Below are 16,771 nucleotides of genomic sequence, written 5' to 3'. Positions count from 1 at the left end.
AAATGAATAAATACCATTACATCATCTTACATCTCACACCACTATTTAGTGATTTGACAGATTACTAAATTATTGAAGACATCGCATGAAGAATTTTTTCTTCAATGAGAATTCAATATGGAACACAGTAATTTTAAAACAATTAAGGACATCACTGACAAACTGACTTATGACATACTTACTTGAGCATAGACAATTTATCCAACAAATGGAAGTGACGGCAAACGCATACATTTTTCCCAAGCAGAAGGACATCTCTAACCATAGACACAAACTCTTCAGAGGAAATTGATTCATGAGCGGGCCTACTGAGTATAAGTGATGGCGAAGAAGAACTTGGGGAAGTGGCCTGGTAGCTAGTTACGTTGAAAGGAGAGGATTCTCTGAAATATTATTCAAATTGAAATAAGAAACATAGAATTGAAAACCACTGAGACAAACAAGATTAATGAAGAATAAAGTAATGTATACTGTAATACAGAAAGGTAGTCGTGTAATATTTTCTTTTAGTTTTCAAATATCTTTGAACATAGTTTCCCAAATCTATTTCAGTCTTCCAACACTGTTTCATAGTGCTTTCCTATGTAAACCAATAAAAAGTATAGATAATCAACTTCTTTTGAAACACAAACAAGAGTTTGGAGATAATACCAGTTACTTCTGTATTTTCATCACAGTCATTTAGTTATAATAAATAAGCGTTAACTGTTATGTCTCTTCATCTCTTGGTACTCAAGTGATATCATGAAGTGGTATTTAAGATTATATAAAACAAATTTCCAGCGTTTCTTTATCTGTAACACTGAACATTTTAGCATATTTATATATTGATAACCAAGGTTCTAAGGATCACACTATACAATTCACTCATGCCAAAATGGTCGTCAATGACTAGGACTATGTGCTTTTCAAAAACTGTTGCTAGGAAACAAATACAGAAAGAACTTCATCTGCTACATACTGTAGGACAGTTAGTTCTACTTGTAGTTGTAGTATATAGCCTATGCTGATAAAAATGTTATTTTCATTAGTAAAATAAATTTTTGAATATACTTACCCGATGATCATGTAGCTGTCAACTCTGTTGCCCGACAGAAATCTACGGTCGGGATACGCCAGCGATCGCTATACAGGTGGGGGTGTACACAACAGCGCCATCTGTGGTTAGGTACTCAAGTACTTCTTGTCAACAAGAACTCAATTTTCTCCTCGGTCCACTGGTTCTCTATGGGGAGGAAGGGCGGGTCCTTAAATTCATGATCATCGGGTAAGTATATTCAAAAATTTATTTTACTAATGAAAATAACATTTTTCAATATTAATCTTACCCGATGATCATGTAGCTGATTCACACCCAGGGTGGTGGGTGGAGACCAGCATACATGTTAACAAAGAAGCTAAGTATCCCGTATTTCATTTTATTAGTTATTCAAAAATAACATAAAATAAATAAGTACCTGGTAAGGAAGACGACTTGAACCATTACTCTGCCTTTATTAAGTACGTCTTCCTTACTGAGCGTAGCGGTCCTCTAAGGATGCTGAACGACTCTTAGGTGCTGAAGTATAAAGGGCTGCAACCCATACTAAAGGACCTCATCACAACCTCTAACCTCGGCGCTTCTCAAGAAAGAATTGACCACCCGCCAAATCAACAAGGATGCGGAAGGCTTCTTAGCCGACCGTACAACCCATAAAAAGTATTCAAGAGAAAGGTTAAAAAGGTTATGGGATTATGGGAATGTAGTGGCTGAGCCCTCACCTACTACTGCACTCGCTGCTACGAATGGTCCCAGGGTGTAGCAGTTCTCGTAAAGAGACTGGACATCTTTGAGATAGAATGATGCGAACACTGACTTGCTTCTCCAATAGGTTGCATCCATAACACTCTGCAGAGAACGGTTCTGTTTGAAGGCCACTGAAGTAGCCACAGCTCTCACTTCATGTGTCCTTACATTCAGCAAAGCAAGGTCTTCTTCCTTCAGATGAGAATGTGCTTCCCTAATCAGAAGCCTGATGTAGTAAGAAACTGAGTTCTTAGACATTGGAAGAGAAGGCTTCTTGATAGCACACCATAAGGCTTCTGATTGTCCTCGTAAAGGTTTTGACCTTTTTAGATAGTACCTAAGAGCTCTAACTGGGCAAAGTACTCTCTCCAGTTCGTTCCCCACCAAGTTGGACAGGCTTGGGATCTCGAACGACTTAGGCCAAGGACGTGAAGGAAGCTCGTTTTTAGCAAAAAACCGAGCTGCAAGGAACATGTACAGTGAACCCTCGCTACTTCGCGGTTCGACCATCGCGGATTCACCACTTCGCGGATTTTTTCCATAACCCATATATATACAGTAATATATATATATATATATATATATATATATATATATATATATATATATATGTATGCATGTATTTATGTATATATGTAGGTATGTATATGTGTATACATATAAATATATATATACACACACACACACACACATTATTTATATATATATATATATATATATATATATATATATATATATATATATATATATATATATATATATATATATATATATATATATATATATATATATATATATATATATATATATATATATATATATATATATATATATATATATATATATATATATATATATATATCTATATATATCTAAAGTAGGAAGATGTGATGTAGTTCTAAGGGAAAAGTATGGGAAATATGTCTGGGTAATAAGCAAAGCTCTACCTCCAGTTTGTTTCTACATTATGATCAGAGATAAATGTAAACAAAACATTGGTTGCCATTTTTTATCGTGCTTTTTAGCATGTTTAGGAAATGCATGATATAAAATCACCTTTAATATTTGTGCCTGTTTTAGTTTAGGGTACTGTAGTACATGCATTAAGTGTTCTGTACATTAAAGGGTAGTTTGTTAACAGTACTAAGTACAAGGGAAGGTGTTAAAAGTCTGAATATACATGTTGAATAAATAGGTAAATATGGTGTCACTACTTCGCGGATTTTCACCTATCGCGGCCGCGACTGGAACCTATCTACCGCGATAAACGAGGGTTCACTGTAGCCGTTTCAGATGTGAAAACTATGTTCCTGCTGAAGGCGTGGATCTCACTTACTCTTTTAGCTGTTGCCAAGCACACGAGGAAAAGAGTTTTTAATGTGAGGTCCTTAAAAGAGGCTGATTGGAGAGGTTCAAATCTTGATGACATAAGGAACCTTAGGACCACGTCTAGATTCCAGCCTGGAGTGGACAACCGACGTTCCTTTGAGGTCTCAAAAGACCTAAGGAGGTCCTGTAGATCTTTGTTGGTGGAAAGATCCAAGCCTCTGTGGCGGAAAACCGCTGCCAACATACTTCTGTAACCCTTGATCGTAGGAGCTGAAAGGGATCTTACGTTCCTTAGATGTAACAGGAAGTCAGCAATCTGGGTTACAGTGGTACTGGTTGAGGAAACTGCATTGGCCTTGCACCAGCTTCGGAAGACTTCCCATTTAGACTGATAGACTCTGAGAGTGGATGTCCTCCTTGCTCTGGCAATCGCTCTGGCTGCCTCCTTCGAAAAGCCTCTAGCTCTTGAGAGTCTTTCGATAGTCTGAAGGCAGTCAGACGAAGAGCGTGGAGGTTTGGGTGTACCTTCTTTACGTGAGGTTGACGTAGAAGGTCCACTCTTAGAGGAAGAGTCCTGGGAATGTCGACCAGCCATTGCAGTACCTCTGTGAACCATTCTCTCGCGGGCCAGAGGGGAGCAACCAACGTCAGCCGTGTCCCTTTGTGAGAGGCGAACTTCTGAAGTACCCTGTTGACAATCTTGAACGGCGGGAATGCATACAGGTCGAGATGGGACCAATCCAGCAGAAAAGCATCTACGTGAACTGCTGCTGGGTCTGGAATCGGAGAACAATACAACGGGAGCCTCTAGGTCATCGAGGTAGCGAACAGATCTATGGTTGGCTGACCCCACAGGGCCCAAAGTCTGCTGCAAACATTCTTGTGAAGGGTCCACTCTGTGGGGATGACCTGACCCTTCCGGCTGAGGCGATCTGCCATGACATTCATATCGCCCTGAATGAACCTCGTTCCCAGCGTGAGCTTTCAATCTTTAGACCAGATGAGGAGGTCCCTTGCGATCTAGAACAACTTCCTCGAATGAGTCCCTCCCTGCTTGGAGATGTAAGCCAAGGCTGTGGTGTTGTCGGAGTCCACCTCCACCACCTTGTTTAGCTGGAGGGACTTGAAGTTTATCAAGGCCAGATGAACCGCCAACAACTCCTTGCAATTGATGTGAAGTGTCCTTTGCTCCTGATTCCATGTTCCCGAGCATTCCTGTCCGTCCAATGTCGCACCCCAGCCCGTGTCTGATGCGTCCGAGAAGAGACGGCGGTCGGGGTTCTGAACAGCCAAAGGTAGACCTTCCTTGAGAAGAAAGCTTTTCTTCCACCACGTTAGAGTAGACCTCATCTCTTCGGAAACAGGAACTGAGACCGTCTCTAGCGTCATGTCCTTGATCCAGTGAGCAGCTAGATGATACTGAAGGGGGCGGAGGTGGAGTCTCCCTAACTCGATGAACAGGGCCAGCGATGAAAGTGTCCCTGTTAGACTCATCCACTGCCTGACTGAGCATCGATTCCTTCTCAGCATGCTCTGGATGCATTCTAGGGCTTGGTTGATCCTTGGGGCCGACGGAAAAGCCCGAAAAACTCGACTCTGAATCTCCATACCCAGGTAGACAAAGGTCTGGGATGGGACGAGCTGGGACTTCTCTAAATTGACCAGGAGGCCCAGTTCCTTGGTCAGATCCATAGTCCATCTGAGATTCTCCAGACAGCGACGACTTGTGGGAGCTCTTAAAAGCCAGTCGTCTGATGGAGCCGGACACAAGATCAAGGTACTGCTGCACAGTCTGTGAACTGTCAACCATGGGGAAGCGAGGAAGTACAGCAACAACCCGAAACTGTCTAGACTGTCTGGGTAGTACAGACAACTCTTTATCGGGTTGCTGAGGTTGCCGCACCGCGTCACAACAAGTCACCTCTGCTGGTTGTTGAACGTCTTCCCAGTGACACACTGACTCCGTAAAAAGAAATCCTCTATCAAGGACTAAGCTTGGACTGCATGTCTTGCAACAAAGCTCAAGGTCTATGGGAGCAGGTGTGGCAACAGACGGGGTTAGCGACTGAAGCGGAACCATTTACCCTCCCTGGAAGCATGTTATGCTTAAATAAAAGTCCATAGGAGGCTAAGCAGCTTAAGGCTCCTCTCCAAATGACAGAGTCCTCAAGGGAATATCAGAAGGAGGGAGAACAGCACTTTCTCATCTACAGGAACCATATCCGAGAAAAGCTAAGTTCTCTCAGTGAGGGTTTCACTGGTGCAAAAGCAGCAGACCAGAAGGCAACGTTATGAAACTGCTTGACAGTCTGTGAACTGTCAAAAACTGAACTGTCAACCACAACAGGAGCGTGAGGACATACCGCACTGGTGTATAAGTAGCAGACCAGAAGGCAACGTCATGTAACTGCATGACAGTTTGTGAGTTGGCAACAACCAAAGATGTGTGGGGAAGCCTCAACTCCTGCCTGACTAGTTTGCTGCTGGCGAGTGGCGGTAACCACAGTGTGTTGCGGAGGCTGACACACCCTGTCAAAACACGGCAGCTTGTGGTAGCTCCCGCACGGCAACGGAGTGCTCTGTGTGTGGGAGTCATCAAACATCTGGCAGGGTTGACTGTGCATGGGTGGAGGAGCTCTCACAACAAGAGTGTGAGAGCATGAAGCCATGCCGGGCGCACAACCGTGGGAGGTGTAGGCCCACGGGTGCATCGTCAACCTTCTCCGCAGTCGGAGTGTGGGAGCTGGCAACAACAAAAGCAGAGTGCTGGTGCGTGGGAGGGGCTGCGGTGGGTTGAGGAGCATGCGGTATGGTATTCAGAGCATGCTGTAAGGTATGCAGAGCATGCTGTAAGGTATGCAGAGCATGCTGTAAGGTATGCAGAGCATGCTGTAAGGTATGCAGAGCATGCTGTAAGGAATGCAGAGCATGCTGTAAGGTATGCAGAGCATGCTGTAAGGTATGCAGAGCATGCGGTATGGTATGCAGAGCATGAGGTAAGGCATGCGGCTCATGCTGCATGGTATGCGGCTCATGCTGCATGGGATGCGGCTCATGCTGCATGGTATGCGGCTCATGCTGCATGGCATGCGGCTCATGCTGCATGGCATGCGGCTCATGCTGCATGGGATGAGGCTCATGCTGCATGGGATGAGGCTCATGCTGCATGGTATGAGGCTCATGCTGCATGGAATGCGGCTCATGCTGCATGGTATGCGGAGCATGCTGTAAGGTCTGCAGAGCATGCTGCATGGGCTGAGGAGAATGCCGCATAGTGCTGGAACCCGGCAACTCCTGATGCGGCAGCTCACGCATGTTAGCAGATGGTGCAGCAAGAACATGCGTCTGGCAGTGAGGACTGCGCATCGGTGGAGGAGCTCTCACAGGTGTGGTGTGGGAGCAGGCAGCCGCAGTATCTGCTGAGCGCACAACCTCGGCGGGTTGTAGGTAAACAGGCTGCATTGTCAACCTTCCAGCATGATACTCCTGTATGAAGGAGCAAGCTGAGACTGTAAAGTCTGCAGCATGGACCACTAGGGTCTATGAAAGACAACAACAAACGGAGCTACTGTCCGTTGTGACTGAGGGTCTAAAACAGCTGGTGCGGCAACAGACGGAGTTACTGCCTGTTGCGGTACCACCTAGCCTCTCTTAGGAGGTGTGCAGTTGTCGTACTGCAGCGAGTCCGAACTGACCCAGCGGCTACACCTAGGCCGTTGGACTTGCGCGGAAGGGACCGACTTGCACTTAAAAGCTGCAAGATTTGGTCCATGGTTTCTGCGAGAAACCTCTTCCGCAGACGAGGAATAAATGGGCTCTCTCGTCTTTGTGTGGGTGGGGTGATCACGTCGGCAACGTGTGTAGATACACCCGAAACCACAGAGGGAAACGTCTGTTCGTCGATCAAGGCCTGAGGAACCCATAAGTCCTTCGACATTACTTCTCCCCTGGGCTTGGGAGCTTGTAAGAGGTCCCGGACTAGGTGAACCACTGGCACGAACAGACGAACCCTCGAACACAACACTGTAACACTTTGCGCATATCACTTTATCACTTTTGATTTTCTGTTTGCACTTATTTCACTGAACTCGAAACTTTAAGTGGTTTGTACCTGAAACATGCAATCCTATCCTTCATTAAAAGGTAGTAATTGCGAAAACAGTATTACAATGTAACAGAAAAACATAATGAAAGATAAAGAATTCAGTGGCTGGAAAAGAGACTAAACACTAGATCAAATAAACTACGTTTAAAATCTCTCACCGCATAAAGCCTGGGAACAAGAATAAAACTCTAGAAACGTTTTACCTTCTTCCCCTCTATCGACTAGGGAGAAGAGCAAAAAAAAACGAGAACAACGTTACCCGCTTGAACGAAACGTTTATCCTCCTCTCTCTCCCTCCGTCTCTATCTCTCTCTCTCTCTCTCTTGACTTAGAACCTGAGAGATGAGCCCAATTATATATATCGTTAAAACATATTATTTGTTAAAGGAAAAAAAAAAAACTGAAAGGTTTCCCAAATAAAAAGCTCCTTTATTAGAATTAAAACCATTTAAGCTAAGAAAGAATGAACGAAACGCTAGAATCGGTTTACTCTTACTGCAACGTGAAACCGTGAATACTCTTTCTCTATCGTAACGATAGAGCGCAAGTTGAACGTTCTGAACGTCAACAACTGCGGAGACTAAACAAAACGTTAGTTCAACTTTGAAAACAGTACGAGACTTATCAAAGAAATTCTTTCAAAAACATAAAATTAAAATAGCATAAATTCTTAACAGGAAAAACGATATGACGAGCTCAATGTTAATTAACTTCGGTTCCAAGTAAGGACCGCCTACTATTAGGAAAGGTCGCATATTTTTTTTTTTTTTTTTTTTTTAAGGAAAGTTAATCGAAGAGGCCTATAAATGGCGGAGAGATATAAAATAAAAAGTGAAAGAGAGTCTATACTCTCTTCGACACCAACACTTCCGTCTAAGGGAAGGGTCGGCCATTTAAAAGTGAAAGAGAGTCCATACTCTCTTCGTCACCATAATTAATTCAAATTAATTCCAAAAGCTTGCTAAGCTAAAGATAAAGCTTCCTGAATAGCGAAGGCTAAACTCTAGAGCAAATACATCACCAAATCGTGAGCAATAACTCCAGAATCAACAGCGTATCCCAGTAGGTCTAGTCGGTGGCACGACAGAGGAAAAATTGAGTTCTTGTTGACAAGAAGTACTTGAGTACCTGCTCACAGATGGCGCTGTTGTGTACACCCCCACCTGTATAGCGATCGCTGGCGTATCCCGACCGTAGATTTCTGTCGGGCAACAGAGTTGACAGCTACATGATCATCGGGTAAGATTAATATTGAAAATACAAAAATTAACCATTCAAAGAAAAATTTAGCCTTTTGAGATGCGTCTACTTTTGTGAAAAAAAAAAAATAAATAACTCAAAGCAAATACAGTATTTTCTCTTGATTCTACACTAATAGATCCAAGGTGAGTTATGGAAAAGGCCAAAATACAAGGTTGAATGAATACCTAGGTTAGATTACTCCAAAATTGTGGCTTAACAATGTCTAGCCTATGCAAACATGCACTAATCTAACACTAACATCTAGAATCCAAAGAAATAAGAATTATTTATCATTCAAATGTGTATTAAAAACAAAAACCCTAAATTTGCACCCAGCAAAATATTGTACATTACTGGAGAACCATCTCGATAGAGCTCCGATATCCCTAATCAATCATTGCTAAATTTTACATTATTGTATAGTATTATCCATTACAGAATCAATAAATACCGGTAGTTCTAATATGTTAATTTACTGAATATGTGTATGTATATACATAAAGAATACTATGTATATACTGTATATAGTACATACTGTAAAAATGTTATTTTTATTACTAAAATAAATTTTTGAATATACTTACCCGATGATCATGTAGCTGTCAACTCCGTTGCCCGACAGAAATCTACGGTCGGGATACGCCAGCGATCGCTTATACAGGTGGGGGTGTACTCACCAGCGCCATCTGTGGTCAGGTACTCCAGTACTTCTTGTCAACAAGACCTCAATTTTCTCCTCGGTCCACTGGTTCTCTATGGGGAGGAAGGGCGGGTCATTTAAATCATGATCATCGGGTAAGTATATTCAAAAATTTATTTTAGTAATAAAAATAACATTTTTCAATATTAATCTTACCCGATGATCATGTAGCTGATTCACACCCAGGGTGGTGGGTGGAGACCAGTATACATGTTAACAAAGAAGCTAAGTATCCCGTATTTCATTTTTATTAGTTATTCAAAATAACAATAAAAAATAAATAAGTACCTGGTAAGGAAGTCGACTTGAACCATTACTCTGCCTTTAATAAGTACGTCTTCCTTACTGAGCGTAGTGGTCCTCTTAGGATGCTGAACGACTCTTAGGTGGCTAAAGTATAAAGGGCTGCAACCCATACTGAAGGACCTCATCATAACCTCTAACTTAGGCGCTTCTCAAGAAAGAATTGACCACCCGCCAAATCAACCAGGATGCAAAAGGCTTCTTAGCCGACCGTACAACCCATAAAAAGTATTCAAGAGAAAGGTTAAAAAGGTTATGGGATTATGGGAATGTAGTGGCTGAGCCCTCACCTACTACTGCACTCGCTGCTACGAATGGTCCCAGGGTGTAGCAGTTCTCGTAAAGAGACTGGACATCTTTGAGATAGAATGATGCGAACACTGACTTGCTTCTCCAATAGGTTGCATCCATAACACTGCAGAGAACGGTTCTGTTTGAAGGCCACTGAAGTAGCCACAGCTCTCACTTCATGTGTCTTTACCTTCAGTAAAGCAAGGTCTTCTTCCTTCATATGAGAATGAGCTTCTCTAATCAGAAGCCTGATGTAGTAAGAAACTGCGTTCTTAGACATTGGTAGCGAAGGCTTCTTAACAGCACACCATAAGGCTTCTGATTGTCCTCGTAAAGGTTTTGACCTTTTCAGATAGTACCTAAGAGCTCTGACTGGGCAAAGTACTCTCTCCAGCTCGTTACCCACCAAGTTGGATAGGCTAGGGATCTCGAACGATTTAGGCCAAGGACGTGAAGGAAGCTCGTTTTTAGCCAAAAAACCGAGCTGCAAGGAACATGTAGCCGTTTCCGATGTGAAACCTATGTTCCTGCTGAAGGCGTGGATCTCACTTACTCTCTTAGCTGTTGCTAGGCATACTAGGAAAAGAGTTTTTAATGTGAGGTCCTTGAAAGAGGCTGATTGGAGCGGTTCAAATCTAGATGACTTCAGGAACCTTAGGACCACGTCTAGATTCCAGCCTGGAGTGGACAACCGACGTTCCTTAGAGGTCTCAAAAGACCTAAGGATGTCCTGCAGATCTTTGTTGGAGGAAAGATCCAAGCCTCTGTGGCGGAAAACCGCTGCCAACATACTTCTATAACCCTTGATCGTAGGAGCTGATAGGGATCTAACGTTCCTTAGATGTAACAGGAAGTCAGCAATCTGGGTTACAGTGGTATTGGTTGAGGAAACTGCATTGGCCTTGCACCAGTTTCTGAAGACTTCCCATTTAGATTGATAGACTCTGAGAGTGGATGTCCTCCTAGCTCTAGCAATCGCTCTGGCTGCCTCCTTCGAAAAGCCTCTCGCTCTTGAGAGTCTTTCGATAGTCTGAAGGCAGTCAGACGAAGAGCGTGGAGGCTTGGGTGTACCTTCTTTACGTGAGGTTGACGTAGAAGGTCCACTCTTAGAGGAAGAGTCCTGGGAACGTCGACCAGCCATTGCAGTACCTCTGTGAACCATTCTCTCGCGGGCCAGAGGGGAGCAACCAACGTCAGCCGTGTCCCTTTGTGAGAGGCGAATTTCTGAAGTACTCTGTTGACAATCTTGAACGGCGGGAATGCATACAGGTCGAGATGGGACCAATCCAGCAGAAAAGCATCCACGTGAACTGCTGCTGGGTCTGGAATTGGCGAACAATACAATGGGAGCCTCTTGGTCATCGAGGTAGCGAACAGATCTATGGTTGGCTGACCCCACAGGGACCAAAGTCTGCTGCAAACATTCTTGTGAAGGGTCCACTCTGTGGGGATGACCTGACCCTTCCGGCTGAGGCGATCTGCCATGACATTCATATCGCCCTGAATGAACCTCGTTACCAGCGTGAGCCTTCGATCTTTTGACCAAATGAGGAGGTCCCTTGCGATCTCGAACAACTTCCTCGAATGAGTCCCCCCCTGCTTGGAGATGTAAGCCAAGGCTGTGGTGTTGTCGGAGTTCACCTCCACCACCTTGTTTAGCTGGAGGGACTTGAAGTTCATTAAGGCCAGATGAACCGCCAACAACTCCTTGCAATTGATGTGGAGTGTTCTTTGTTCCTGATTCCATGTTCCCGAGCATTCCTGTCCGTCCAATGTTCCAATGTCGCACCCCAGCCCGAGTCTGATGCGTCCGAGAAGAGATGGTGGTCGGGGGTCTGAACAGCTAACGAAAGACCTTCCTTGAGAAGAATGCTGTTCTTCCACCACGTTAGAGTAGACCTCATCTCTTCGGAAACAGGAATTGAAACCGTCTCTAGCGTCATGTCCTTGATCCAGTGAGCAGCCAGATGATACTGAAGGGGGCGGAGGTGGAGTCTCCCTAACTCGATGAACAGGGCCAGCGATGAAAGTGTCCCTGTTAGACTCATCCACTGCCTTACTGAGCATCGGCTCCTTCTCAGCATGCTCAGGATGCACTCTAGGGCTTGGTTGATCCTTGGGGCCGACGGAAAAGCCCGAAAAGCTCGACTCTGAATCTCCATACCCAGGTAAACAATGGTCTGGGATGGGACGAGCTGGGACTTCTGTAAATTGACCAGGAGGCCCAGTTCCTTGGTCAGCTCCATAGTCCATCTGAGATTCTCCAGACAGCGACGACTTGTGGGAGCTCTTAAAAGCCAGTCGTCTAAATAGAGGGAGGCTCTGATGTCTGCCAAGTGAAGGAATTTCGCAATATTCCTCACCAGTCGCGTAAACACAAGAGGTGCCGTGCTTAGGCCAAAACACAGGGCTTGGAACTGGTACACAACCTTTCCATAGACGAATCTCAGGAAAGGTTGGGAGTCTGGATGGATGGGGACGTGAAAGTATGCGTCTTTCAGGTCTAACGAGACCATCCAGTCCTCCTGCCTGACCGCTGCTAGGACCGACTTCGTCGTCTCCATAGTGAACGTCTGCTTGGTGACATAAGCATTGAGCGCACTGACGTCCAGCACCGGCCTCCAACCTCCTGTCTTCTTGGCTACCAGGAAGAGACGGTTGTAAAAGCCCGGGGATTGATGGTCCCGGACTATGACCACTGCCTCCTTGTGTAGCAAGAGCGACACCTCTTGTTGCAACGCTAGCCTCTTGTCCTTCTCCTTGTAGTTGGGAGAGAGGTTGATGGGAGATGTAGCTAGAGGGGGATTGCGGCAGAACGGAATTCTGTATCCCTCCCTCAGCCACTTCACAGACTGAGCGTCTGCACCTCTGCTCTCCCAAGCTTGCCAGAAGGTCTTGAGTCTGGCTCCTACAGCTGTCTGGAGAGGAGGGAAGTCAAAACTTGCCTCTTGTGGACTTGGAACCCTTCTTGGGCTTGCCACGGTTACTGTCTGCACGGGTACCTCCTCTGCTGGAGGTTCTGCCACGAAAGGGTGGGATGAACCTGGAAGCAGGAGTATCAACTGCTAGAGGGCGGTAAGGTTTAGTCACGGAAGGTAAGGTCTTAGCCTTACGTGCAGAAGAAGCCATGAGGTCATGCGTATCCTTCTGGAGAAGAGAGGCAGTCATCCCCTTAATTAATTCCTCCGGAAACAGACACTTGGACAGAGGAGCAAAAAGTAACTCTGACCTCTGGCAAGGGGTGATACCAGCAGATAAGAAGGAGCACAGATGTTCCCTTTTCTTGAGGACCCCTGATACATAAGAAGCCGCAAGCTCGCCAGACCCATCCCGTATTGCCTTGTCCATGCTGGACATGATCAGCATGGCTGAGTCCTTGTCCGAAGGGGCAGTCTTCCTGCTTAAGGCTCCCAGACACCAATCGAGGAAGTTGAATATCTCGAAGGCACGAAAGACTCCCCTTAACAAGTGATCAAGATCTGTAGGGGACCAGCAGATCTTCGAACGTCTCATAGCCAACCTGCGGGGATAGTCAACCAGACTTGAGAAGTCGGCCTGGGCAGAGGCAGGAACTCCCAAGCCAGGTTCCTCTCCCGTGGCATACCAGACGCCCGACTTAGAAGCCAGCTTGGGAGGAGGAAACACAAAAGAGGTCCTTCCCAGTTGCTTCTTGGACTGCAACCAATCCCCCATAACCCTCAAAGCTCTCCTTGAAGATCTGGCAAGAACAAGCTTGGTGAAGGCAGGCGCAGTAGGCTGCATGCCCAGAGCAAACTCGGAGGGAGGAGAACGAGGGGTTGCAGACACAAAGTGTTCAGGGTACAACTCTCTGAACAAAGCAAGGACTTTGCGGAAGTCTAAGGAGGGTGGCGAAGACTTGTGTCCTTCAACATCAGAATGAGGATCATCAAGATGAGCAGCTTCATCCTCAGAAGCCTCCTCACCCGACAGTTGAGTTGTAAGAGGCAAAGGCAGAGCAGCAAGCTGAACGGGTGAATCCTGCAGAACGGGTGCATGCGTACCTGCGGATCCATCATCATGCCTCTGCTGGACAGACTGTGAGCTGGCAACAACAAAAGCAGAGGGCCGGTGTGAGGGAGGGTCTGCGGTGGGCTGAGGAGCATGCGGTGTGGTATGCAGAGCATGCTGTGAGGCATGCGGCTCATGCTGCATGGCATGCAGCTCATGCTGCATGGGATGCGGCTCATGCTGCATGGTATGCGGCTCATGCTGCATGGCATGCGGCTCATGCTGCATGGGATGAGGCTCATGCTGCATGGTATGAGGCTCATGCAGCATGGAATGCGGCTCATGCTGTAAGGTCTGCAGAGCATGCTGCATGGGCTGAGGACTGCGCAACTGTGGAGGAGCTCTCACAGGAGGAGGGATGTTAACCTTCTCTGCCTGATAATCCTGCATAAAAGCCGCAAGCTGAGACTGCATAGTCTGCAGCATGGACCACTTAGGGTCTACTGTGGTTGGAGCAGAGGCCTGTTGAGGGACCACTCTACCTCTCTTGGGAGGTGTGCAGTCATCCGATGACTGCGGCGAGTCCGAACTGACCCAGTGGCTACACCTGGGCCGTTGGACTAGCTCTGAAGGAACTTTACGCTTAAGCGGTCGTGAGACCTTAGTCCACCGTTTCCTCCTGGAAACCTCTTCCACAGACGAGGAATGTAAGGGCTCATTCGTCTGGGAGTGGAAGGGACGATCCTTAGCAGATACGTCCGCAACCACTGAGGATACATCTGTGCGCCGATCAAGGCCCGCCGAACCCTTTGGTCCTTCGACATTGCTTCTCCCCTGGGCTTGGGAGCTTGCAAGAGGTCCCGGACTGGGAGGACGACTGGCACGCACAGATGTATCCTCATGCGCAACACTGACACTGACACTATGCACAGCACTAGCACTAACACTTCCCACTGCACTCTTCGCTTTCAGCTCTCTGACATCCGCCAAGAGCTGATTGCGGTCACTAACCAACGACTCCACCTTATCACCGAGAGCCTGAATGGCACGCAACATATCAGCCATTGCAGGCTGAGCACTCGTAGCAGGTTCGGGGGTCACCACCACAGGGGAAGGAATATATATGAGGAATTCATTAAAATCGAATTCCGAAAGCCCAGCACATTCCCCACATCGATCTTCCAATTGACAGGATTTTCCCCTACAATTGGAACATACGGTGTGAGGATCAACAGAGGCCTTCGGAAGACGCCTATTACAAGCACTAACACTACATCGCCTATATTTAGGAACTTGGGAAGTGTCAGACATCTTGAATTCTAGAAGTAGTCAAAGGGGGAATTCCAAAGTAAAGCAAAGATCGTTAACCAATGAATCAAATTAATACCAAAAGCTTGCTAAGCTAAGGCTAAAGCTTCCTGTACAGCGAAGGCTAAATTTCAGAGCAAATACTTCACCAAATCGTGAACAAAAGACTCCAAAATCAACAGCGTATCCATGTAGGTCTTGCCGGTGGCACGACAGAGGAAAAATTGAGGTCTTGTTGACAAGAAGTACTGGAGTACCTGACCACAGATGGCGCTGGTGAGTACACCCCCACCTGTATAAGCGATCGCTGGCGTATCCCGACCGTAGAGTTCTGTCGGGCAACGGAGTTGACAGCTACATGATCATCGGGTAAGATTAATATTGAAAAATCATGTTTTACCATTTCACATTGTAGGGCCAATTTCATAATTAAGCCCTTTGTTTACATTTAACAATATCTCATTCGCCTTTTCTACAGGATAACTACTAGGTCTATTATTAATTTCCCCACAGCGCACGATGAGTACTACCGCGCACTAAAAATTGTGTGGTTACAGGCGAGTGCGGAGGTGCTAAACAGTACAGTAATATGAGGGATTACTATGTTTCTACACAATACCTTAAAACTATACAACTTCAGTGTAGGTTACAAAGTAAATAACTGTACAAGAAAATAAAATATTACCTTGTGAAGAAGTTTTGTGATGGTGTACTGTCAGGATAACCAAAGAGAATGGTATTTGGCTTCATTGCACCAAGGCCAGAAATCCGGGCTAAATGGTGTAAGCCCTCTCTTACACTGCGGCCAACTGTAATCTCAACAAATGCTTTGACCTTGAAAAAAAGTACAATATTCACTTAGCTAATACTGAAAATATATATAATGACAATGAATCACAAAAGAATAAACTAATATTCATTCACCAAGAAATCAAATGCAACCCTACATTAGTACTAGGTATTTCACATAAGTTTTTTAAATAAGGTGAGTGCTACCCTTTCAACTTTTGCAATAACAAAATCTTCTTGCAAAACTAAACTAGGCCTTTTGGAATAACAATAAAATATTTCACTGCACTTCATACAAATCAAAAATCTAAAGATGCACTTTCACATGAAAATTTAAAAAGCATACACAAGATAAAATCCAATAAGAAGCAATGGGACTCCCCCTTTTGCCGACTATGAAGGCAATGCAGTTAAATATTTACTAACTATACTGGCATATAACCAATTCATTTATCCCTTAACATCTGCAAATTTGATTGTTTGCTGGGAGGTCCAGAAGCATATAAAGTAGTGAATTGTATTTGGTTTAAACTTTTTAAATGATTTTGTGTTAATTATAATGGTTTGGGAACATAAAAAACTTGTACTGAGCTAGATTCAACATTTTGTAGTGTCTGTACCAGTTATAATGTTTCCAAACACACAAAAAGGTGTCCTTTAGTTATTGAATAACAATTTGCAAATATAACTTTTATTTTTCCTTGCTATACAAAACTAAATCCTTTAAAACTAGGAATGTCTTCAGCATAGTTGGAATGGCCACTGAAATTGTTAATACGGTCACTAGCGGCAGGTGGTGTGTAGCCCCACTCACCCACCAGTCAAAGACTTAACTTTTGAGCTTCAGCTCTGGACTGAGAGGGGTGGTTGAGGTGGTAAGTTTACCTTTAAAGGACTCAGATCTGTATAGCTAGGAAAGATACAGATTACTTATAAAATTTGTTACTTG

The 16,771-nt window shown here is 44.9% G+C and overlaps 1 protein-coding gene across 2 annotated transcripts in view; it reads right to left on the bottom strand.

Moving 5' to 3' along the window:
• LOC137651284 (solute carrier family 12 member 9) overlaps positions 1 to 16,771 on the bottom strand; it is a 126,122-nt gene that overhangs the window by 17,596 nt on the left and 91,755 nt on the right. For both annotated transcript variants that reach the window (XM_068384552.1, XM_068384553.1), the window contains 2 exons: positions 15,719 to 15,867; positions 183 to 383 (listed from right to left, as the gene is read on the bottom strand). In XM_068384552.1, coding sequence (XP_068240653.1) covers positions 183 to 383; positions 15,719 to 15,867 — 350 coding nt within the window. The remainder of the gene's footprint in view (positions 1 to 182; positions 384 to 15,718; positions 15,868 to 16,771) is intronic.

Source organism: Palaemon carinicauda, chromosome 12 (genome assembly GCF_036898095.1).
Source record: "Palaemon carinicauda isolate YSFRI2023 chromosome 12, ASM3689809v2, whole genome shotgun sequence".
Taxonomy (NCBI): Eukaryota; Metazoa; Arthropoda; class Malacostraca; order Decapoda; family Palaemonidae; genus Palaemon; species Palaemon carinicauda.
This window is presented reverse-complemented; position numbering and strand designations above follow the sequence as displayed.